The sequence below is a fragment of the Acyrthosiphon pisum genome, chromosome X (assembly GCF_005508785.2).
Source record: "Acyrthosiphon pisum isolate AL4f chromosome X, pea_aphid_22Mar2018_4r6ur, whole genome shotgun sequence".
Taxonomy (NCBI): Eukaryota; Metazoa; Arthropoda; class Insecta; order Hemiptera; family Aphididae; genus Acyrthosiphon; species Acyrthosiphon pisum.
In genome coordinates, this window is record NC_042493.1 from 56,694,460 (window position 1) to 56,711,314 (window position 16,855).

Here is a 16,855-nt window from a genome sequence, read left to right on the forward strand (position 1 = left end):
AGTATAGTAACTTGACAAATTGTACTGTTTTTTAAATTATTATTTTAAATTCTCAATTGACTTTTTAAACTATTTATATGCATTTAAAATTTTAAAATGTTTGTAAGTGTTAATAAACATTTAAAGATCGGTAAAAAAACCTAAAATCGAATACAAAATCCTAGAAAAGTTATTCTTTTATAAATTTAATAATACCTTGGCACGATTTTTTTTATAAGTGTTTAAAGTTAAAATGTTGACTACAATTTTCAAATTATTTTGTAATTAAAAAATTAAAACTGCCCCCAACCAAATGGCGCCCCTGACCCATTCCTGTTTACTGTGAATGCTACATTTGTAACAATCGGTGTCGATATAACCTATTAAATAATTATAACTAAATTATCTAAAGAAAAAAATACAAGGATATATGAAAAGTCCATAATTTTTTTTGTATTTTAAAGCACAGTTTAATGGCCACAAAATATAAAATTAGTATCTCTTAAAGGTAACTTATATAAACCTGAACACAAAACTTAAATGTTAATATACGCGTTATAATTGGAAAATAAAATGAAATTATTCTCTTAAATTGTAATAATGCAGTAAACTTAAAATAGGTAATATTATTTATAATTATAACCAACATACAGAAAAATAATATTTAATACAGTATCGAAAAGGAAATGTTATACGTTTTTAAGTGAACATATTATATACTTTATTATAGGTTTAATATAATAAATGGATAATTCCAACTATCTAAAGTACATAAAGTAACATTTAAATACTCTTCCCAATAACGAGTAACTATTATTAGGAACTGATTAAATATATATATAACTGATTATTAGGTACTGGTTAAACAAAAAGAAAAAAAATTGAAAAATGAATGTGTTTAAATTGAAATAATGGTCTATAAAAATTAAAATATATAATATGATGTAGTATAATAATATAATAAAACATTACGTGGAATGACTGTGCATAATTTTTGAAAATTATTAGATTACCTACGACGAAACCTTTGAGGCATTATTGTCGCTTGGAACGAATAAAATTCTGGTTTGTGATAATTATAATAATAATAGTAATAGTATAATAATTATGATAGTTATATAATAATAATAATAATAATAATAAAAATAAAATGATGACAATAATACAATTATTATGTGACACGAACAAATAATAAAAATATATTATTATATAGTGTGGCGATATTATATTATCTAAATTTGTATTATTCTGATTGTGTCTTATAATGTATAATAATATTTAAAATGTTGTATTTATGACTAAAACTCAACGTGATCAGCCGTTGCTCTCCACTCAGAATAAGTTCAATCTCTGGAGTTTGTTGACTAGATCTCTTCTGAACCGTCTGATTGTAGTGCTGATGTATGGGAAGTTGGGTTGATAATCGTTGGTCGGCAACTGACCGGCCCGCGTGCACGACTCGCAGCAGAACTTCTTGTAGTACGTATGATTACAGTAGGATCCCTTCACGATCAGAGAACAATTGGCGAAGAACTTGCTGTCCGTGCAGTTTGGATGGATGTATAAGCCTGTACGAAAAACGAACGTTTAAAACAAAAGCACTATTATTTTATTTCTAATTGTTTGATGTCTTATACTGTGCTCGAGCTACATTTCCCACGACGTCGTGGGATTTCGTGATCGAAACAACCAAGATTGATTATAATTTCCTACATAATATGTGACGAATAAATTGAAATAATCGTTATAATTTTTACTAAATATGTCTCGTGAAAACGTAGACTCCCTTAAAAATTGGAATAGCTACAAATAAGCAGCATATATTAAAACCATTGTCCCTAATTATTATAATAATAACATTATTATTAGGTATTAATTTTACTGTCGTTTGTTTTTCGGCAAAGTTCAAAACTAACTTTGTAAACTGTCTGTAAAAATACTTTTTCTCATCCACTCCGAGAAATCTATGAATTCCGGGGAAAAATATTTACCTATCTATACATCTCATCACAGCACACCATACAACAAAGTTAATTAACATCTCAACCTTATAAAAAAATCTTGAAAATATATTATTAATATTATACCTAATATGACATTATGTATTATACTGCTTGAAGCTATATATTAATATTATTTTACTGTACGCACCTTCTATTGTAATGTTTACGGTTTTCTCGTCGGAGCTGTACGAGTTGTACGCTTCACATTTATAAGAACCCGAATCCGACGCATTCGTACGGACGACGACCAACTTGTTTTCTAAGAGAAGAAAAAAAATCATGTTTAAGCGTAATATTATGTACCTACCTATATAGTCATATAGGTAGGTATACTCATTATGCCGATTTGCATAATTTAAAACAATCGTCATGGCGCCTTTTGTGGTAGGTACACACGCTTACCGGTCGCTTGAGTTCGTTCATTGTTTCGTAGTATTTGCCCGTCTTTGTACCAGGTCACAGTGGGTATCGGATAACCGTCCACCGAACAAGGTATCGTCAAGTCCGAACCGACGGCGATCATTGTGGTAGGCAAAGATATATTTACCCGTACGGGGACTGCGCCAGAAAAATGTTTAATTAAAATCATTGCGAAACAGTATCAGTTTTAAGCCAATCAAAAAAAAAAAAAAATACAAATACAAACTGAGATGTTCGTACGATCATTATTTTTGATTTTTTTTTTTAATTTTAGTACACTTAATTAACTGATTGTCATCATCGATATAATTATTTAAAGAGGTAACAATTGCATGAAGTCCCATATTATTCTGCATACTTATGAATATGCATACCAAATGTAGCAAAACAAACAATTATTAAATTAAATTACCTACCATAAATACCGTAAAATGTAAAATATAATGACCCAAACAAATTATCAATATTACCGAAACTAATAAATCATTAGTTATGATAAATAACACTGGTGGTATAATGTGCACAGTATGCAATAATTTCCATGACCAAAAGCTAAGAAAAATTATTTTTTTTAGGTGAAGAGTGTTTTTCTTACAATGTAACTATGTGTTATTTGTTTGGTATAGTATCGATGTGTTAGACTAATAATACAATAGAAAATGAATATTAGTTATCTAAAAGCAACATTTTAGTATTTTTAAATCAGTCATAGTAGATAGGTAATACCATTAAACCAATAAATAACACGATTATTAGTAACAGGAAACCAAATACAATAGTAGCGGTTTAATACACTACTTTAGTATAGATTTATGCAGAGGTCGTTTTTCGTGTTATTTTTATAACTTAAGTACCTATAGAATGTCAAAAGATGGTGCCAAAAATCCGCCGTTTAAAAAAAATCTTTATAAAAAATTACCATTTTACTCGTGAGATGAGCATCTGTACCAAAAATAATATACCACAACATCGGTCTGGTTCAAAAAACAAATATATAACTATATTTGGGCACCCACGTTGCGTTATACAGCGTGTTTTACTTAAATAGTAAGTGACACAACATATTTCAGCCAGATGATCATAGATTAGGATTTATGAAGAAGATTGAGGATATTAAAATACATATAATACGTGCATTTTTCGTACCTTTTAGATGTGCGTGATAAGATGTATTTTTTTTTATCAAATTCAAATACCAACTGTAATGGATATACTTTTTTCTATTTCAACGATTGACTGATTTAAAACAATACAATTTAAAGTTTCTTGTTAAAAGGTAGGCATATTGTAATGTATAGGTAGAGAAATTTGACTTTTGTTTTATGTAAAAAAACATTTACCAAAAATAATTAAACATGACGGAATAAAGAAGACCGGTGTTAAGGGTACTTGACGTTAAATAATAATAAATAGTAATTCATTATTATTTGTTTTAAGCTCAAATATTTCTGTAAGTCAGTCAACTTTTGTGGTAGATGAATCTAGACTAATCAAAGTTGTTTGAGAATTAGGAATTTTTGAATTCGGTAAAAATATGTGTTACTATTTAATATAATATAAGTCTTATTGCGGATTTTGGCACAGTATTTCATCATCTAATCTTCTAACTTCTAAAGTCATTTGGCTGAAATTCCATGTTATATGTTACCTACTATTAAGCAAAACTGTAATCCACTGCATACATAGCGTTCACGTGATTTACCCTCCAGTTCCGGTTCTAGATAAAAAAATGTTGATGCAAAACATCGTTGTGGTTTGTTGTTCGAAATATGCAGACGGATATATGGCACTATGGTGGAGAATATAAACGGTGACAGCAATGGTGACGTGGGGGGGGGGACTTACCGGTGAAGACCTTTTGCTGCGTCGCCTGCGTGGTCTCGATGTCAGAGCGTTGCGAGGTAACCGTCCTGTAGATGGGCGGCGGCCTGGTGAGCCTGACGACGATCGGTTTGAGTCGGATCACGTCGCCGGTGCCTGGGTGCCTGGGTGGTGGCACCAGGTACGGATTGTACGGTTGGTTTACGGCATTGCTGTGGGCCTGGAGGGTGACGCTCCACGAGGACGCCCGACCAATACCGTTGTATACTTGGCACGTGTACAGACCAAGTACGTTGATTGTCACCATCCGGATGTACAGCGAATGGTCGTTCCGCTGTTCGAACGTTTCGGACGTCATCGGTAACATCCGGTCGGCCCGCCACCAAGTGACGAATGGCCGTGGCCATCCGACTGCGTAACACTGCAGCACAGTGGGGCTATTGAGGGCGACGATGACGGCTGTGCTCTCCTCGCCGATAACGTTCGCAGGTCGTGGGGACGGGTCTGCACGACGGCGGGGACGATGAGTACACGAGTACGAGAAGTAGAAGTAGAAGAAGAAGAACACGAAGACGAAGAAGAAAATCAACCAATGGTGCGAAAATACATGCAAACATCGAGTGTAAGTTTAAGTAAGCGTAGGATTGTCATGATTATAATATTATTATTATCAATGTGCGTTATGCAAAGAGTTCGAAAGCGTTAAATTCTTGATAATATAATATAATTATTATATAATGTGTTTGACCATCCTCTATTTTTCACGTACATCATGAACTTAATATATCAACAAATTGTATTATATCCGGCATTCAAACGAGTTATGAGCATTCTTTAAATTTAGATAAACTTGTTTAAAATTAAAATATTGAAAAAAAACTGTGTTACAATATGGATAATTTTGTTATCTCTAAATTGGATATAATATATATTTAATAGTACTATAGATTTTAATCACTCTATAATACTAATAAAACTATTGGAGCTAAAATCAGCTGAAATTAAATTTGCTATATTACACCTAACCAACGGAGATAATAAATGTCAATGAGGCGTGTTCTATAAAGATTGTAGCCACAAAAGTGCGTTCTTTTTCTAAAAGTTTCCGTCTTAAACTTGTTTCCATCAAATAATAAGATTAGTATAAAAACAAGTGTTTAATACAATTTTTTTTTTAAAAAAACTAGATAAATACGTTGCGAGATACAAATAACGTGGCGTAAACCTGCACCATGTCCTGTAGCTGATGGCAAAATACAGAGTTTTGTCAAGCTGGTTTCAGAAATTTCAAACTTGTCTATATAATATTATCAATATAATAGCTGGTATTATATGCGAGTATACCAAGCATACGCGTACTGTAATATTCCAAAATATAAAGCGTAGGTATTAGATACGAAAACAATAAATTCCGTACCTCTGACCGTCAAGTAAACCTCTTTTCTGATTGGTTCACCAATACCGTTGCTGGCCATGCAAATGTACACTCCCGAATCGTATTTGTACAGTCCAATGATCTGTAGTGTACCGTCGGCAAACAGCTTGTAATGACCACCCGATCCATCGATCTGAAACATGAGTAGACACACACCACTCTCTTAATATAATGCTAAAAGTATCTAACTGTCTTGGGTTTTTTCGTCCTATTCTTAAAGTAATCGAAAATTGGTCTGATATTTTTTTCCTGTGTCACCACCACCGCATCCCGAGTACCCACATAAGGCAAATTATTTTTTTAAGAGGTTTATTAGGTAGATTTACGAAGTATTTTGTTTTCAGATTTACAAAATATGGAGAGCTTTTGTTTGAAAATGTCTAAATACTATTTGCTGGTGCTTGTAATCTGTATAGGCAAGTGAGTGACGTTTTAGACATTTACGAATGCTAATGTTTATAATAGTTTACCATTCGACTACTGTAAGACATATTTTCGATTCACATTGAGAACTGACTTTGAAGTATTATTACCAGTGTTGTGTTCTTCTGCCAAACGATCGTCGGCGTAGGTGTACCGACGACTATGCACCTGAGAGTGGCAAAGTTGCCTTCATCAGCTTCTACGTTTGAATCGGCGGTGACGATTTGCGGAGGGGATTCTGTTAGCATGTGAAAAATACATATGGACAATTAATAATAATTTATTAGAGCTTATATAATATTTTTGTCACTCGTAGTCAGCCTCGCACCCTAATTTTTTTTTGTGCGAGTTAGACATTTTTTTTATTCTATTCCTTTTTTATTTTTGCTATTAGGTAGGTCTTAGCCACCTGACTTAAAAAAACGGATTAGAGGAGTGGGCTTTAATCTTAATACCCCTCCCCATAGGTGTGCCACTGCTCATAGTATGTATAATAAACGTCATACACAAATTACAAAATCTCTCATAACTACATTACAGTATTACACGTTTGGTAAGTAGGTTCCTATATTTTACCTTTTTCTTGAGTAACCGCAGTGGTCGTCGATGGCGTCGTCGTCGTTGTGGTGGATTGCTGTGGACGTAAGCAGAAAGTACCACATCCATTGTAACAACACTTATCGTCTCCCACGCAATCAGCATCTGTTCTACATTGTTCAGCGCAGTCGCTCTGGTAGACAGCAATTTGAGGGCATTCTCCTGGCTTGAATACTTCAAAAAAAAATATAAACCCATTAAATCCGTTATGAAACAGTTATTCGATGAAATTGTAAATTAATACATTTATATTGGTATTAAGTTAAACTAAGAATAATTATTATGAATTTAATACTCCAAATATGATGGATACAACTTAATTTCATATTTTATTATTTGATTTATTTCTAACTATAAATATTATGACAGTTAAAGATTTTCAGCTAAAACATTGGTGGATTTAAGATAGTTAGATCTAAAGGTATTATTTTAATATTTAAACTTGTAAGTTAAACATTTTTATTTGGTACTTTAAAGGTAGCTAATTTAATTTTAGATCAATAAATTGATTGCAAGTACTAAAATTGCGTTAGTTTTTAAATATTATTACCTGGTCTACACGTGGCCTTGTATTTCGAGTCTCCGTTGTCTGACGTAATTACGTCCACCATACATTGATAATCTGCTGGACAAACTGATTTCTGATCTGGTGCTGGCAAGCAAGGATTAAAACATCTGCAGTCGTCACAGCCAACAGAATTAACCCTTTGTTCAAGTCCATAAGGACATCTGGTTGCTTCTTCAGAAAGTTGTTTACAACGTAATTTCCCTGCTTCACAAATATCTGTGGATATTTGTGGTTCATCTGGTTTTGAAATTGGTGTTTCCTGTATAACTGTATTTGCTGTCAAACATAAACAAGTTTCATCACGTTTCGTTTAAAATGAAAGCCGGTTTCCCTTTTTTTTTACCATTTGGATCAATATATGGGTGGCAAATTCTTTCGCATTCTTCAACCGATTGGAATTTATTAGCATTTCCTTCACAACCACTATAAGAAAAAGATTCACATCGTCTCGAAGATGTTTTGAAATACCACATATCAACCTATAATATTATAAAAAAATACATAAATTAAAATTTTTATATTTAAAGTAATTAAATTTAAGTTGCTATTACAGTTTGAAGACAAGGACCAGGATCAAGCGGAATTAGACAAACGTCGCTTGGTCGTGTTACAGGTATTACTGGTGAAGCAACTGTTACGGCATTTTGTACACAACGTGTTTCACATGTTTGTCGGTCATTAAAGCGGTTAGTGTTTCCTCGGCACCCACCATATTGGAATTGGAAACATCTATCGCTATTTTTATCATAATACCATTGTCTGAAATCTCCTCTACACGGTCCTTCTACTTTCGGCAACTGACATAGATCTAGAAAAGAAAATTATGCCATAATATTTTCATATACCAACTACTTTATGTAGAAATACATTTTTTATTAAACTATTGCTACCAGCTACAATATTATCTATTTTCATTACCTTGAGCTTCGAAACACTGCCGTTCACATTCTTGTTTAGATTCAAAGCGGTTGTCATTACCTCCACAACCACCGTACATGAATGGTTTGCAAACGCCGTCTTGTCTATCATAGAAATATTTGGAAGACATATTGCTACAATTACCTCGGTCTTGGTTCAAGAAGCATTTGTCTATATATTGTATTAAAAAAACAATCATTGTTTACGGAATTTTTCTTTTTTTCGTATTTATAACATACCTATTGAAAATTGAGGAGGTGGTAGAGTTGTAATACGACCAGAATCGATACATTTATTTTCACAGTTATATTCTGTTTCGAAATTATTTTCATTTCCTCCGCAACCACCATAATAAAATTGTCTACAACGACCATCCAAAGAGTTAAAGTACCAACGATTTACGTAGTCATGACATTCACCGACAAGAGCGGGTAATTTACATGTATCAATTTCTGAAATATTAATGGATTTTTAATTTTTCTTCCAGCAAAATATTATGAATACTATACATTTGACCATTATAATGGCTTACTTCTCTTAGATGGACATTTCTTTTCACAAGACTCCTGCGTCTCATAATTGTTAGCATTGGCACCACAACCAGTATAATAGAAAGGTTTACATGCGTTTTCGTTATTATCAAAATACCACCTTGGGATCTTCTTATCACAATTTTTATCACCCCGAGCAACAGTCATCAAACATTCTTCTAAATATTTACCAAACCCACATGCATTTTATGTTAGTAGCAAACAAAGTTTAAATAATTAAATATTGATTAATACATTCAATTTAAACACAATATTACTATATATTAATATATTATACTATTAAAACCAATATTGTTAGAACAAATCAACAGCACTACAGCCTTCATAAGTTAAGAAAAAGTATACATCCCAAGTCCATTCGTAATTTAAAGACTATAGGTTTTTATGTACCTTTAATTAATAACTTTGAATAACAATTCGCTATACAATCTGATTGTGAATGAAACCTATTTTTGTTTCCACCACAACCTCCATACACGAATTTCCTACATTTCGTCTTTTCATGGTTATAATACCAATAGACTTTATTACCCTCACATGGACCAGAGTCCTTTGGTAGTTTGCAAACATCTTCGTCTAGTTCTTCTAGAAAACAAGAAGATGTATTTATTTATAACAATAAATCACTGAAAATTCTTCATCTGTTTCTCGTTTTCTTCGTTAATTAATTTAATATGTCATTTTAACATGTAGTATCTTTAGCATTATTGATTAAGCTTATCTACTCTCATGCACTTTAAAATTGGATTAAAAACGCAACTATTATTTTAAATCTAAAATGTATCAAATTTACCTTGGGCCTTGAGTGGGTTTATACATTTATGATTGCATGACTCTTTATTCAAGAAATTATTTTGACTTCCTTTACAACCACCATAGTTAAATTGCGAACAAGAACGTGTTGATTTGTCATAATACCAACGTGAGAAGTTACCTTTACAAGGTCCAGGCGTAAGTGGTTGCTCACAAGGATCTGTTTACAGTTTGGAATAAAAAATTATAAATATATGGTTAAATTATTCAATTATTAATTTGTATACCCAAAGTATCAGGAATAACACAAAGATGTTCACATTCTTCACGTGTTTGGAATTTGTTATTATTACCAAGGCATCCGCCATAAACAAATTGCGCACATTGTTTTCGGTCTTGATCGTAGTACCAAGTAGGGTAATATCCTTCACATGGCCCCACGCTTTTTGGTAAGTAACATACATCTATACAATTAAATGTTTCCAATTGAGTAGTTCAATAAATACATTTTTGAATTAGGTAGTTATGTATTCATGTATTTATGTACCTCGGCCAGATGGTTCAACACATATATCTTTACATTCTTCTTGCGTTTTGAAACGGTTATTGTTTCCATTACATCCACCATACCAAAATCTTGAACAACCACCATACTCAGTATCAAAGAACCATTTAACAGTGAAATCTGAACAGCTACCGCGGTCTTTGGGCTCTTTGCATCTATCTAAAAGGTTTACGATTTATATAATTACTTCAAATATCTATAAACAATTTATAGTTTTATAGCTACCTCCTGGTAGAATAGGTTTAGATTGACATCCTTCGAAATTTTCACCCTTAGACTCAGTTATACCATCTAAACAACATCCGTATTTAGATGCCTCGCAACTACAATTTTTAGATTCATCTGGAGCTGGTGTATTTTTATCACTACAACATCCGTATTGAGTATATTCACAACCACACCCTAAGACAGAAAACAAAAATAATAATTAATTAAGTATATTATAAGAATATTAACATTCAGCATTGTACCTTGCGAATTTGGACCAATTGCTTTAGTAATACCATCGGGACAGCAACCAAACTGGTATGTATGGCACGCACAACCTTGGTACTGAGGCCCCGAAGCAGGTGTGAAATTATCTGGACAGCATTTATGTTCGGTGTATTGGCAACTACAGCCAGAGTTATTTGGTCCTCTAGCAGTTGTAGTATTGTCCGGGCAACATCCAAATGGCGTATAAATACATCCACAACCTAAAATAAAAACAATTCTCAAAATTATCGCCGGGTGCCACATTTTATCATGTATACCAACTCATATCACACTATAACTGTACATAATACGCTTATTTTAAATATTAAATAATTCATTTATAGGTTATATATTATAGGTGCGTAAATTATAGGTATGTAAAATAAAGTATTCAACATAACATATAATATGATTCAAGGAAAAAAACAATTGTGCAAGTAATTTTAAATATACCTTGTAGATTAGGTCCATTAGCTGGTACTATATTGTCTGGACAACAGCCATATTGGGAATATAGGCAACAGCCTTCTTTATTTGGCCCATGTGCAGCAGTAGTATTATCATCACAACATCCAAATTGTTCTTTAGCACACGCAGATAAACATTCTAGAAATATATCAGATATTAATGTCAAATAATAAGGATTTACTTTTTATTTTTTTCAACCATTTAATTATTATATAAAAGTTTAACAGTTTGGAATTTAATTTTAACATTTAAAAAAAATTGAATCATAATGTATCAGTTAAGAACGTAGAACATTATAATATTATCGTATTAATTTTAATTCGTACAGTAATTACCTGTGTCGTTTTCATTATAAGTACAATTATCGAAATCAACTCCTATACACCCTTCAAGATTATACCCTGATGCTGATGTAACTCCATCAGGACAGCATCCAAATTCTGATAATTGACATGAGTCAGTCGGTGGTTCTGAAGTAGATGTTATGGAAATGAAACCATCAGTTGTCACTAGAATGTATAATAATGTATTATTATATGTTGGTAGTTAGAATCATTTTTAAATAATTGTTAGGTATGTTATTATGAATATAATTACAGTATACAGTATAATTTACTGTATTTATTTTATAATACAGGGACGGGTTACACAATCTTGATATACAAATACAATACAACAATGTAAATCGTTTGAGTAGAAATATGCATGTACGTAGGTAGGTACCAACTTTAAACACTTGTAAAAAAAGGTAACGTGGATTAAAGCTAATTTTGATATATTTTTTTTAATTTTTATCAGTTATGTGTAGTAGTTTATCCTTAAGTATAAAAACAAAAATAATACGATAGAAAATAAAAATAATAACTTTTTTTACAACAAAAATTACGTTTTTACTTAGATATTGATTAATTCTATAATCCTTTCCGATATATCTATTACGTTATATCTACAAAGAACAAATTGTAAAGCCACAAATATCATAACTTACAATTATCTTGAGAATCAGGACAACCAGTCATGTTTGGTCCTGTAGCTGCAGTAACATTATCTGCACAACAACCATATGTCGTTTCTAAGCACGAATCACATTCTCCTGATCCTTCAACGCATTCATAACATCCTTGGAAACTAGGTCCTGTAGCAGGAGTCATTCCATTTGGACAACAACCAAATCTGACATTTAAATATACAAAATAAAAATGATTATTCATTAATAATAATGAATTATAATTATTTTTAATATTTTTATTATTTATTACTATTATTAAATATATTAATATTACTGTGAATTTTTGCATCCGAGATCAGGTGCCAATGTCGTTGTCAAGACAGGTGTAGTTACTTCAACAGGACATCCTTCAAAATCATTTCCTAGTGAAATACTATAGCCATCTGTACAGCAACCGTACAAAGTAGCGTTGCACACTGAAGGAGGACACCCTTCATTTTTAGGACCAGTTGCAGGAGTCACACCATCCGAACAACAGTTATATTCTGTGTCTTTGCAAGTATGTACATCTGGGCAACCTAAAAATATTTGTAACAAAAACAATTAATTGAAATTTCAAAGACTTAATTTATTTATAGAAATTTATTTAAATAGAACAAATCTTCTAGTTGTACCAGCACTAAACGGTCCTTTAGCAGGCGTTTTTTCATCAAAACAACATCCAAATTCTGATGTCTGGCAACCAACCAATTTCTTTTTCTTCTTACAAATACGTTTGCTCTTCTTTGAAGCCGCAATCAATGGATTCGCTATCAAAAAAATATTCAATTGGTAAATGATTAGGTACATTTATTCAGTTCCAAAACCTATGAATTAATTAAACGTTATACTTCTTTTAGTTGAATTAGTCACTGCAGTTAATGTTGTCATAATTACAGATGTTTCACTAGTATAATCAGAAGTGCTAACTGATATCTCTGTTGATGATGCGATTGTTTCTGACGATGAAAGAGATGTAGATAATTCGGTGCTTGATGATAAGTTGATGGTTGATGTAATATCAGTACTGGAAATTGCATCCGTACTTGTTTCAGTAATTGAATCAGATACTGCAGTGCTTTCTGTATCGGGTGAAGACATTGACACAGTTGTCAACTCCATAGGAGTGGTTTTATCACTATTTTTAGTACTAGAATCAGCTGTAGATGATGAAATATCAGCTGTAGATGATGAAATATCCGCTGAAGATGATATATTTCCATTACTCGTCATTGTTTCAGTTTGAAGTGTTTCAGTCTGAGATGTAATTGTTGTTGGTTCAGGAGATGTTGACGGTGATGTTGAGGAAACTGGTGTAACAGTGTCAACTGTCGAGGAAACATCAATTGTTGTTGGCGTGTCAATAGTTGTTGGGTCGGTTGTTGAAATATCTGTGGTTGATATATCAGTGGTTGACATATCCGTTGTTGAAATAATGGTCGAGGACTCAAAGGTACTCGATAAATCATTTGAAATGTTAGGGATATTAGTAGTTGTATCATGAGGAAAATTAATTTTAGCATCTAAGATTGCTTGTCTCTTTTTGCGTTTGGTTGAGGAAGTAGTAGTAATAGAGTTTGGTTTTTTTTCTGTAGATGTTACTTTTATTTCTGAAGGAGCAGTGCTTTCTTTTTCAGTGTTCATTGAATGTGTAGTAAATATATTTGATTCTTCGGATTTCATTGTATTTTTTGAATCTGTATCAATCATATTATCATCGGATGACTGTGTGTAGGATGACGTTGAAGCCTATAATAAAATAAATTAATAAAACATGTAAAAAATCCGTATTGAAATGTAAATCCTTTCCCTCCTAATTATTATAATTCACAGTCATACTATTATAATAGAAAAAAATTTACTTCATAATCCGGTTCAATTGCAAATGGTGTAACAGTTATCATTTCATCTTCACATTCTTCTTCTTCGAGCGTATCTTCTTCTGTAATTGGTTTCTTAGACTCAACAGGCATAATTTGATCTATACAAAAACAAGCAAAAATTAATAATTCTGTTTCAGAGAAAATAATAAGTGAGTACATTTATATAGAAACAAAATATTTTACCTTCACCACAAGGCTGTTTATTACATTCATCACTACTGTATAAAAGTGTTTCAGGTTTACACTGACTAGCGTCCACAGTGGAGTTTCCAACCATACAAAATACCTTTCTACTCTTTTCACCAGAACCGCAAGGTTTTGAACACTGTAAAATATTCAATGAATTTATAAATTAATAATACAAATAATTAGACAAAATCGTTAGATATTCATTGCTTAAACATACTGCAGTCCAAGGGCCTGAAAACCATTCTCCTTTGCATGTTTCTTTTCCAGTACAGTTTTTAGTATCTTCATATTTTTTGCTTGGATCACATTTTATATTATCAACTTTTTTGATCGAATCACCAACTAAAGATCCACAAAAAACTTTTCTAATTTGCTTCCCAGTACTGCATTTTGATGAACACTAGACATATTTTCACATCATATTATCACAACAAATATGTCGTATCGAACAAAATAATAAAAATAATATAATAGATATTGTAATATACCTCACTCCATTGAGTGGCATACCACTGATACTCGCATGCATCTGAAGGAGTGCAATTTCTTATTACTTCTGGATATTTTGAATTCTTACAAAATTTAGTATCATATAATTTTCCTTTAGCATTTGCACAAATCACTTGTCTAGTTTCGAAATCCAAATTACAATCACCGCACTAAATTTAAGTAATAAAATATTAAATTATCGTTGCTATAATGATATTTATGAAAAATAATTTGCTTTCTTACTCCTGACCACGCAGAAGTCACCCAATCGACGCCCTCACATGGACGTAGCTGGCATTTTTTTTCTGTGTCAGGTTTTTTAGTATCGCATTCGTCATCGTTTAAAACAATAATTTTTCGATCAACTTTTCTGTAGCAACTAACTTTTCTGGTTTGTTTACCTGCCCCACATAGTTGATTACACTGTTGATAAAAAAAAATAAATTATCTAATTTTATCTCCAAACTGATTTGCTCTTATTAATGTAGTGGAAGTTAAAGAGATGCTTTTTAATGTTGAATATTAATAAATTATCGTTTTAATATTTCAATTAGGTACATATTATTGCAAGATTCAATTTATTATATTTTAAATTTAAAAATAACTATTAATATTATTCAAAATTATGACAATACTAATTATATAATATATAATAAAATACACAAAATAATATATTGAATAAGAAATAAATACATTTTATGTTAATTATTAATTATTTTCTTTTCATGAAATATTTGACTTCCCAAAGCGATTTTAAATCATCAAAACGAATGTTTTGTATTCCAGTGGTAGCCATTTATTTAAGATATGTCAAAATTGTCTACTGTTAGGCCTCAATTATAAGAAAAAAACATAAAGATACCTTACCTTATGTAAATTATGCTATAAAATATTTTAATCATTTAAACTAGTCTACACTTTTTTTGATAAAAAAAAATAAAAATGTTATATACTTACGATTGACTATATTATTTTATAATTTATATAAAGGTAATTTAAATCTTCTTTAATTAATATTAAAATTAAAATGTGTATATATTATGTTAAACACAAACAATAATTAAAATACTTAAAAATATAATTTGTAAGTACCTAATCTAACTATTTAATATTATTTTAAACAAATCCATTGCTTACAGGTTTCCATGGATCAGTGTGCCATAATGGGCATTCTAGCCCCACGTTGCATGGTTGTTCAGTGACCGGCTTAGTTCCATCATACTGTTCACAATAGTTACTATCTGCGGGAACATCAACACCATTGATTCTTCGCACACATCCAACCTAAAACCATAATTACTTTATGTAAGGCACTTAAAATATTAATATCCATGATTGATTCTAAAACAATGCACAATGTTCCTGGTTCGAAATTGTATCAGTATCGAAGTTTAGCACAAAAGGCGAACTATTGTTAATAAATCATTGTTTTAAGTAAAATTATTTATTTTAATCTTTAACCATAAGTACATGTTTTCAATAAATTAAGTTTAAACACTAATACATTGTAGAAAAACAGTGTATTTTTAAACTGATTAAATGCTTTTTAGTTAGTAATAATAAAAATAAATTTGAAATTATTATTTGTCAAATATGCTTAAAGTTAATTAAAATGTTTTACTTCTCTAGTTTGTGTTCCGTTTGTTCCACATTTGTGTGTACATAATGTCCAATTAGCTGGAGCCCATTTAGGTGGACATGGTTCCATTGAACATGATTGTGATTTTAATGGTTCCAAACCTGGGTCACAAAGTTCTGCGGGTACAGGCATAGAGTCATTCTTTTGAGCACACCAAACGTTTCGAGTTCTTGTACCTTTAAGACAAAAATGTTAATAAAATATAATGGTTTAATGTACAGATTATTACTTATAAATATTAACCTTTTGGTCATTTGATAAATTTTTCAAAAATATTCTGTTTATACTTTATTTTGTACTTAGGTAATAATAAAAATACACTAATAATAAATGATTTAATATTATCATTAAATTGTTCAATTTCAGTTTTCCTAAAATATAGGGAACCTATATTATGGTTCAAATTTCATGTTTATCCCACTACCTACGAGAAGAGCACCACAAAACATTGCACTTTTTTCTTTACACAATTTTTTTTTAATCCCATACATACCTAAGACATTAATGTCAATAATCGAATACTATTTACCATTATTACTTTGGCCACCTAATAAAGAATCAAAATTTATGGTATTGTAAGAAAAGTCACTGTGAAGTAATTAATTACGATTACATAATAATAACAAGTTAAAATAATAATACTGATTTTGATGATTGTACATTAAAATAAAAATTATGAATTATGTTTGCCA

The 16,855-nt window shown here is 31.2% G+C and overlaps 1 protein-coding gene across 4 annotated transcripts in view; it reads right to left on the bottom strand.

Annotated features, from left to right (window-relative positions):
* Window positions 1–439: 439 nt before the first annotated feature.
* LOC100162064 (papilin) overlaps window positions 440–16,855 on the bottom strand; it is a 47,590-nt gene continuing 31,174 nt past the window's right edge. The window contains exons 11-41 of one of the 4 annotated variants that reach the window (XM_001951945.5): window positions 16,146–16,339; window positions 15,662–15,808; window positions 14,768–14,947; window positions 14,524–14,694; window positions 14,253–14,435; window positions 14,030–14,171; window positions 13,826–13,944; window positions 12,815–13,712; window positions 12,599–12,733; window positions 12,259–12,502; window positions 11,964–12,148; window positions 11,311–11,484; window positions 10,961–11,113; window positions 10,504–10,728; window positions 10,259–10,435; window positions 10,016–10,192; window positions 9,756–9,932; window positions 9,509–9,688; window positions 8,697–8,873; window positions 8,404–8,616; window positions 8,165–8,335; window positions 7,798–8,054; window positions 7,590–7,725; window positions 7,229–7,522; window positions 6,658–6,852; window positions 6,192–6,319; window positions 5,641–5,791; window positions 4,248–4,727; window positions 2,385–2,540; window positions 2,131–2,241; window positions 440–1,547 (exon numbers count right to left, since the gene is read on the bottom strand). In XM_001951945.5, the coding sequence (XP_001951980.2) occupies window positions 1,312–1,547; window positions 2,131–2,241; window positions 2,385–2,540; window positions 4,248–4,727; window positions 5,641–5,791; window positions 6,192–6,319; window positions 6,658–6,852; window positions 7,229–7,522; window positions 7,590–7,725; window positions 7,798–8,054; window positions 8,165–8,335; window positions 8,404–8,616; window positions 8,697–8,873; window positions 9,509–9,688; window positions 9,756–9,932; window positions 10,016–10,192; window positions 10,259–10,435; window positions 10,504–10,728; window positions 10,961–11,113; window positions 11,311–11,484; window positions 11,964–12,148; window positions 12,259–12,502; window positions 12,599–12,733; window positions 12,815–13,712; window positions 13,826–13,944; window positions 14,030–14,171; window positions 14,253–14,435; window positions 14,524–14,694; window positions 14,768–14,947; window positions 15,662–15,808; window positions 16,146–16,339 (6,566 nt within the window). In that variant the 3' untranslated portion in view covers window positions 440–1,311. Of the gene's footprint in view, window positions 1,548–2,130; window positions 2,242–2,384; window positions 2,541–4,247; window positions 4,728–5,640; window positions 5,792–6,191; window positions 6,320–6,657; window positions 6,853–7,228; window positions 7,523–7,589; window positions 7,726–7,797; window positions 8,055–8,164; window positions 8,336–8,403; window positions 8,617–8,696; window positions 8,874–9,105; window positions 9,301–9,508; window positions 9,689–9,755; window positions 9,933–10,015; window positions 10,193–10,258; window positions 10,436–10,503; window positions 10,729–10,960; window positions 11,114–11,310; window positions 11,485–11,963; window positions 12,149–12,258; window positions 12,503–12,598; window positions 12,734–12,814; window positions 13,713–13,825; window positions 13,945–14,029; window positions 14,172–14,252; window positions 14,436–14,523; window positions 14,695–14,767; window positions 14,948–15,661; window positions 15,809–16,145; window positions 16,340–16,855 lie in introns of all 4 variants that reach the window. The other 3 variants (XM_016808747.2, XM_003248140.4, XM_016808748.2) reach the window with 3 other exon arrangements.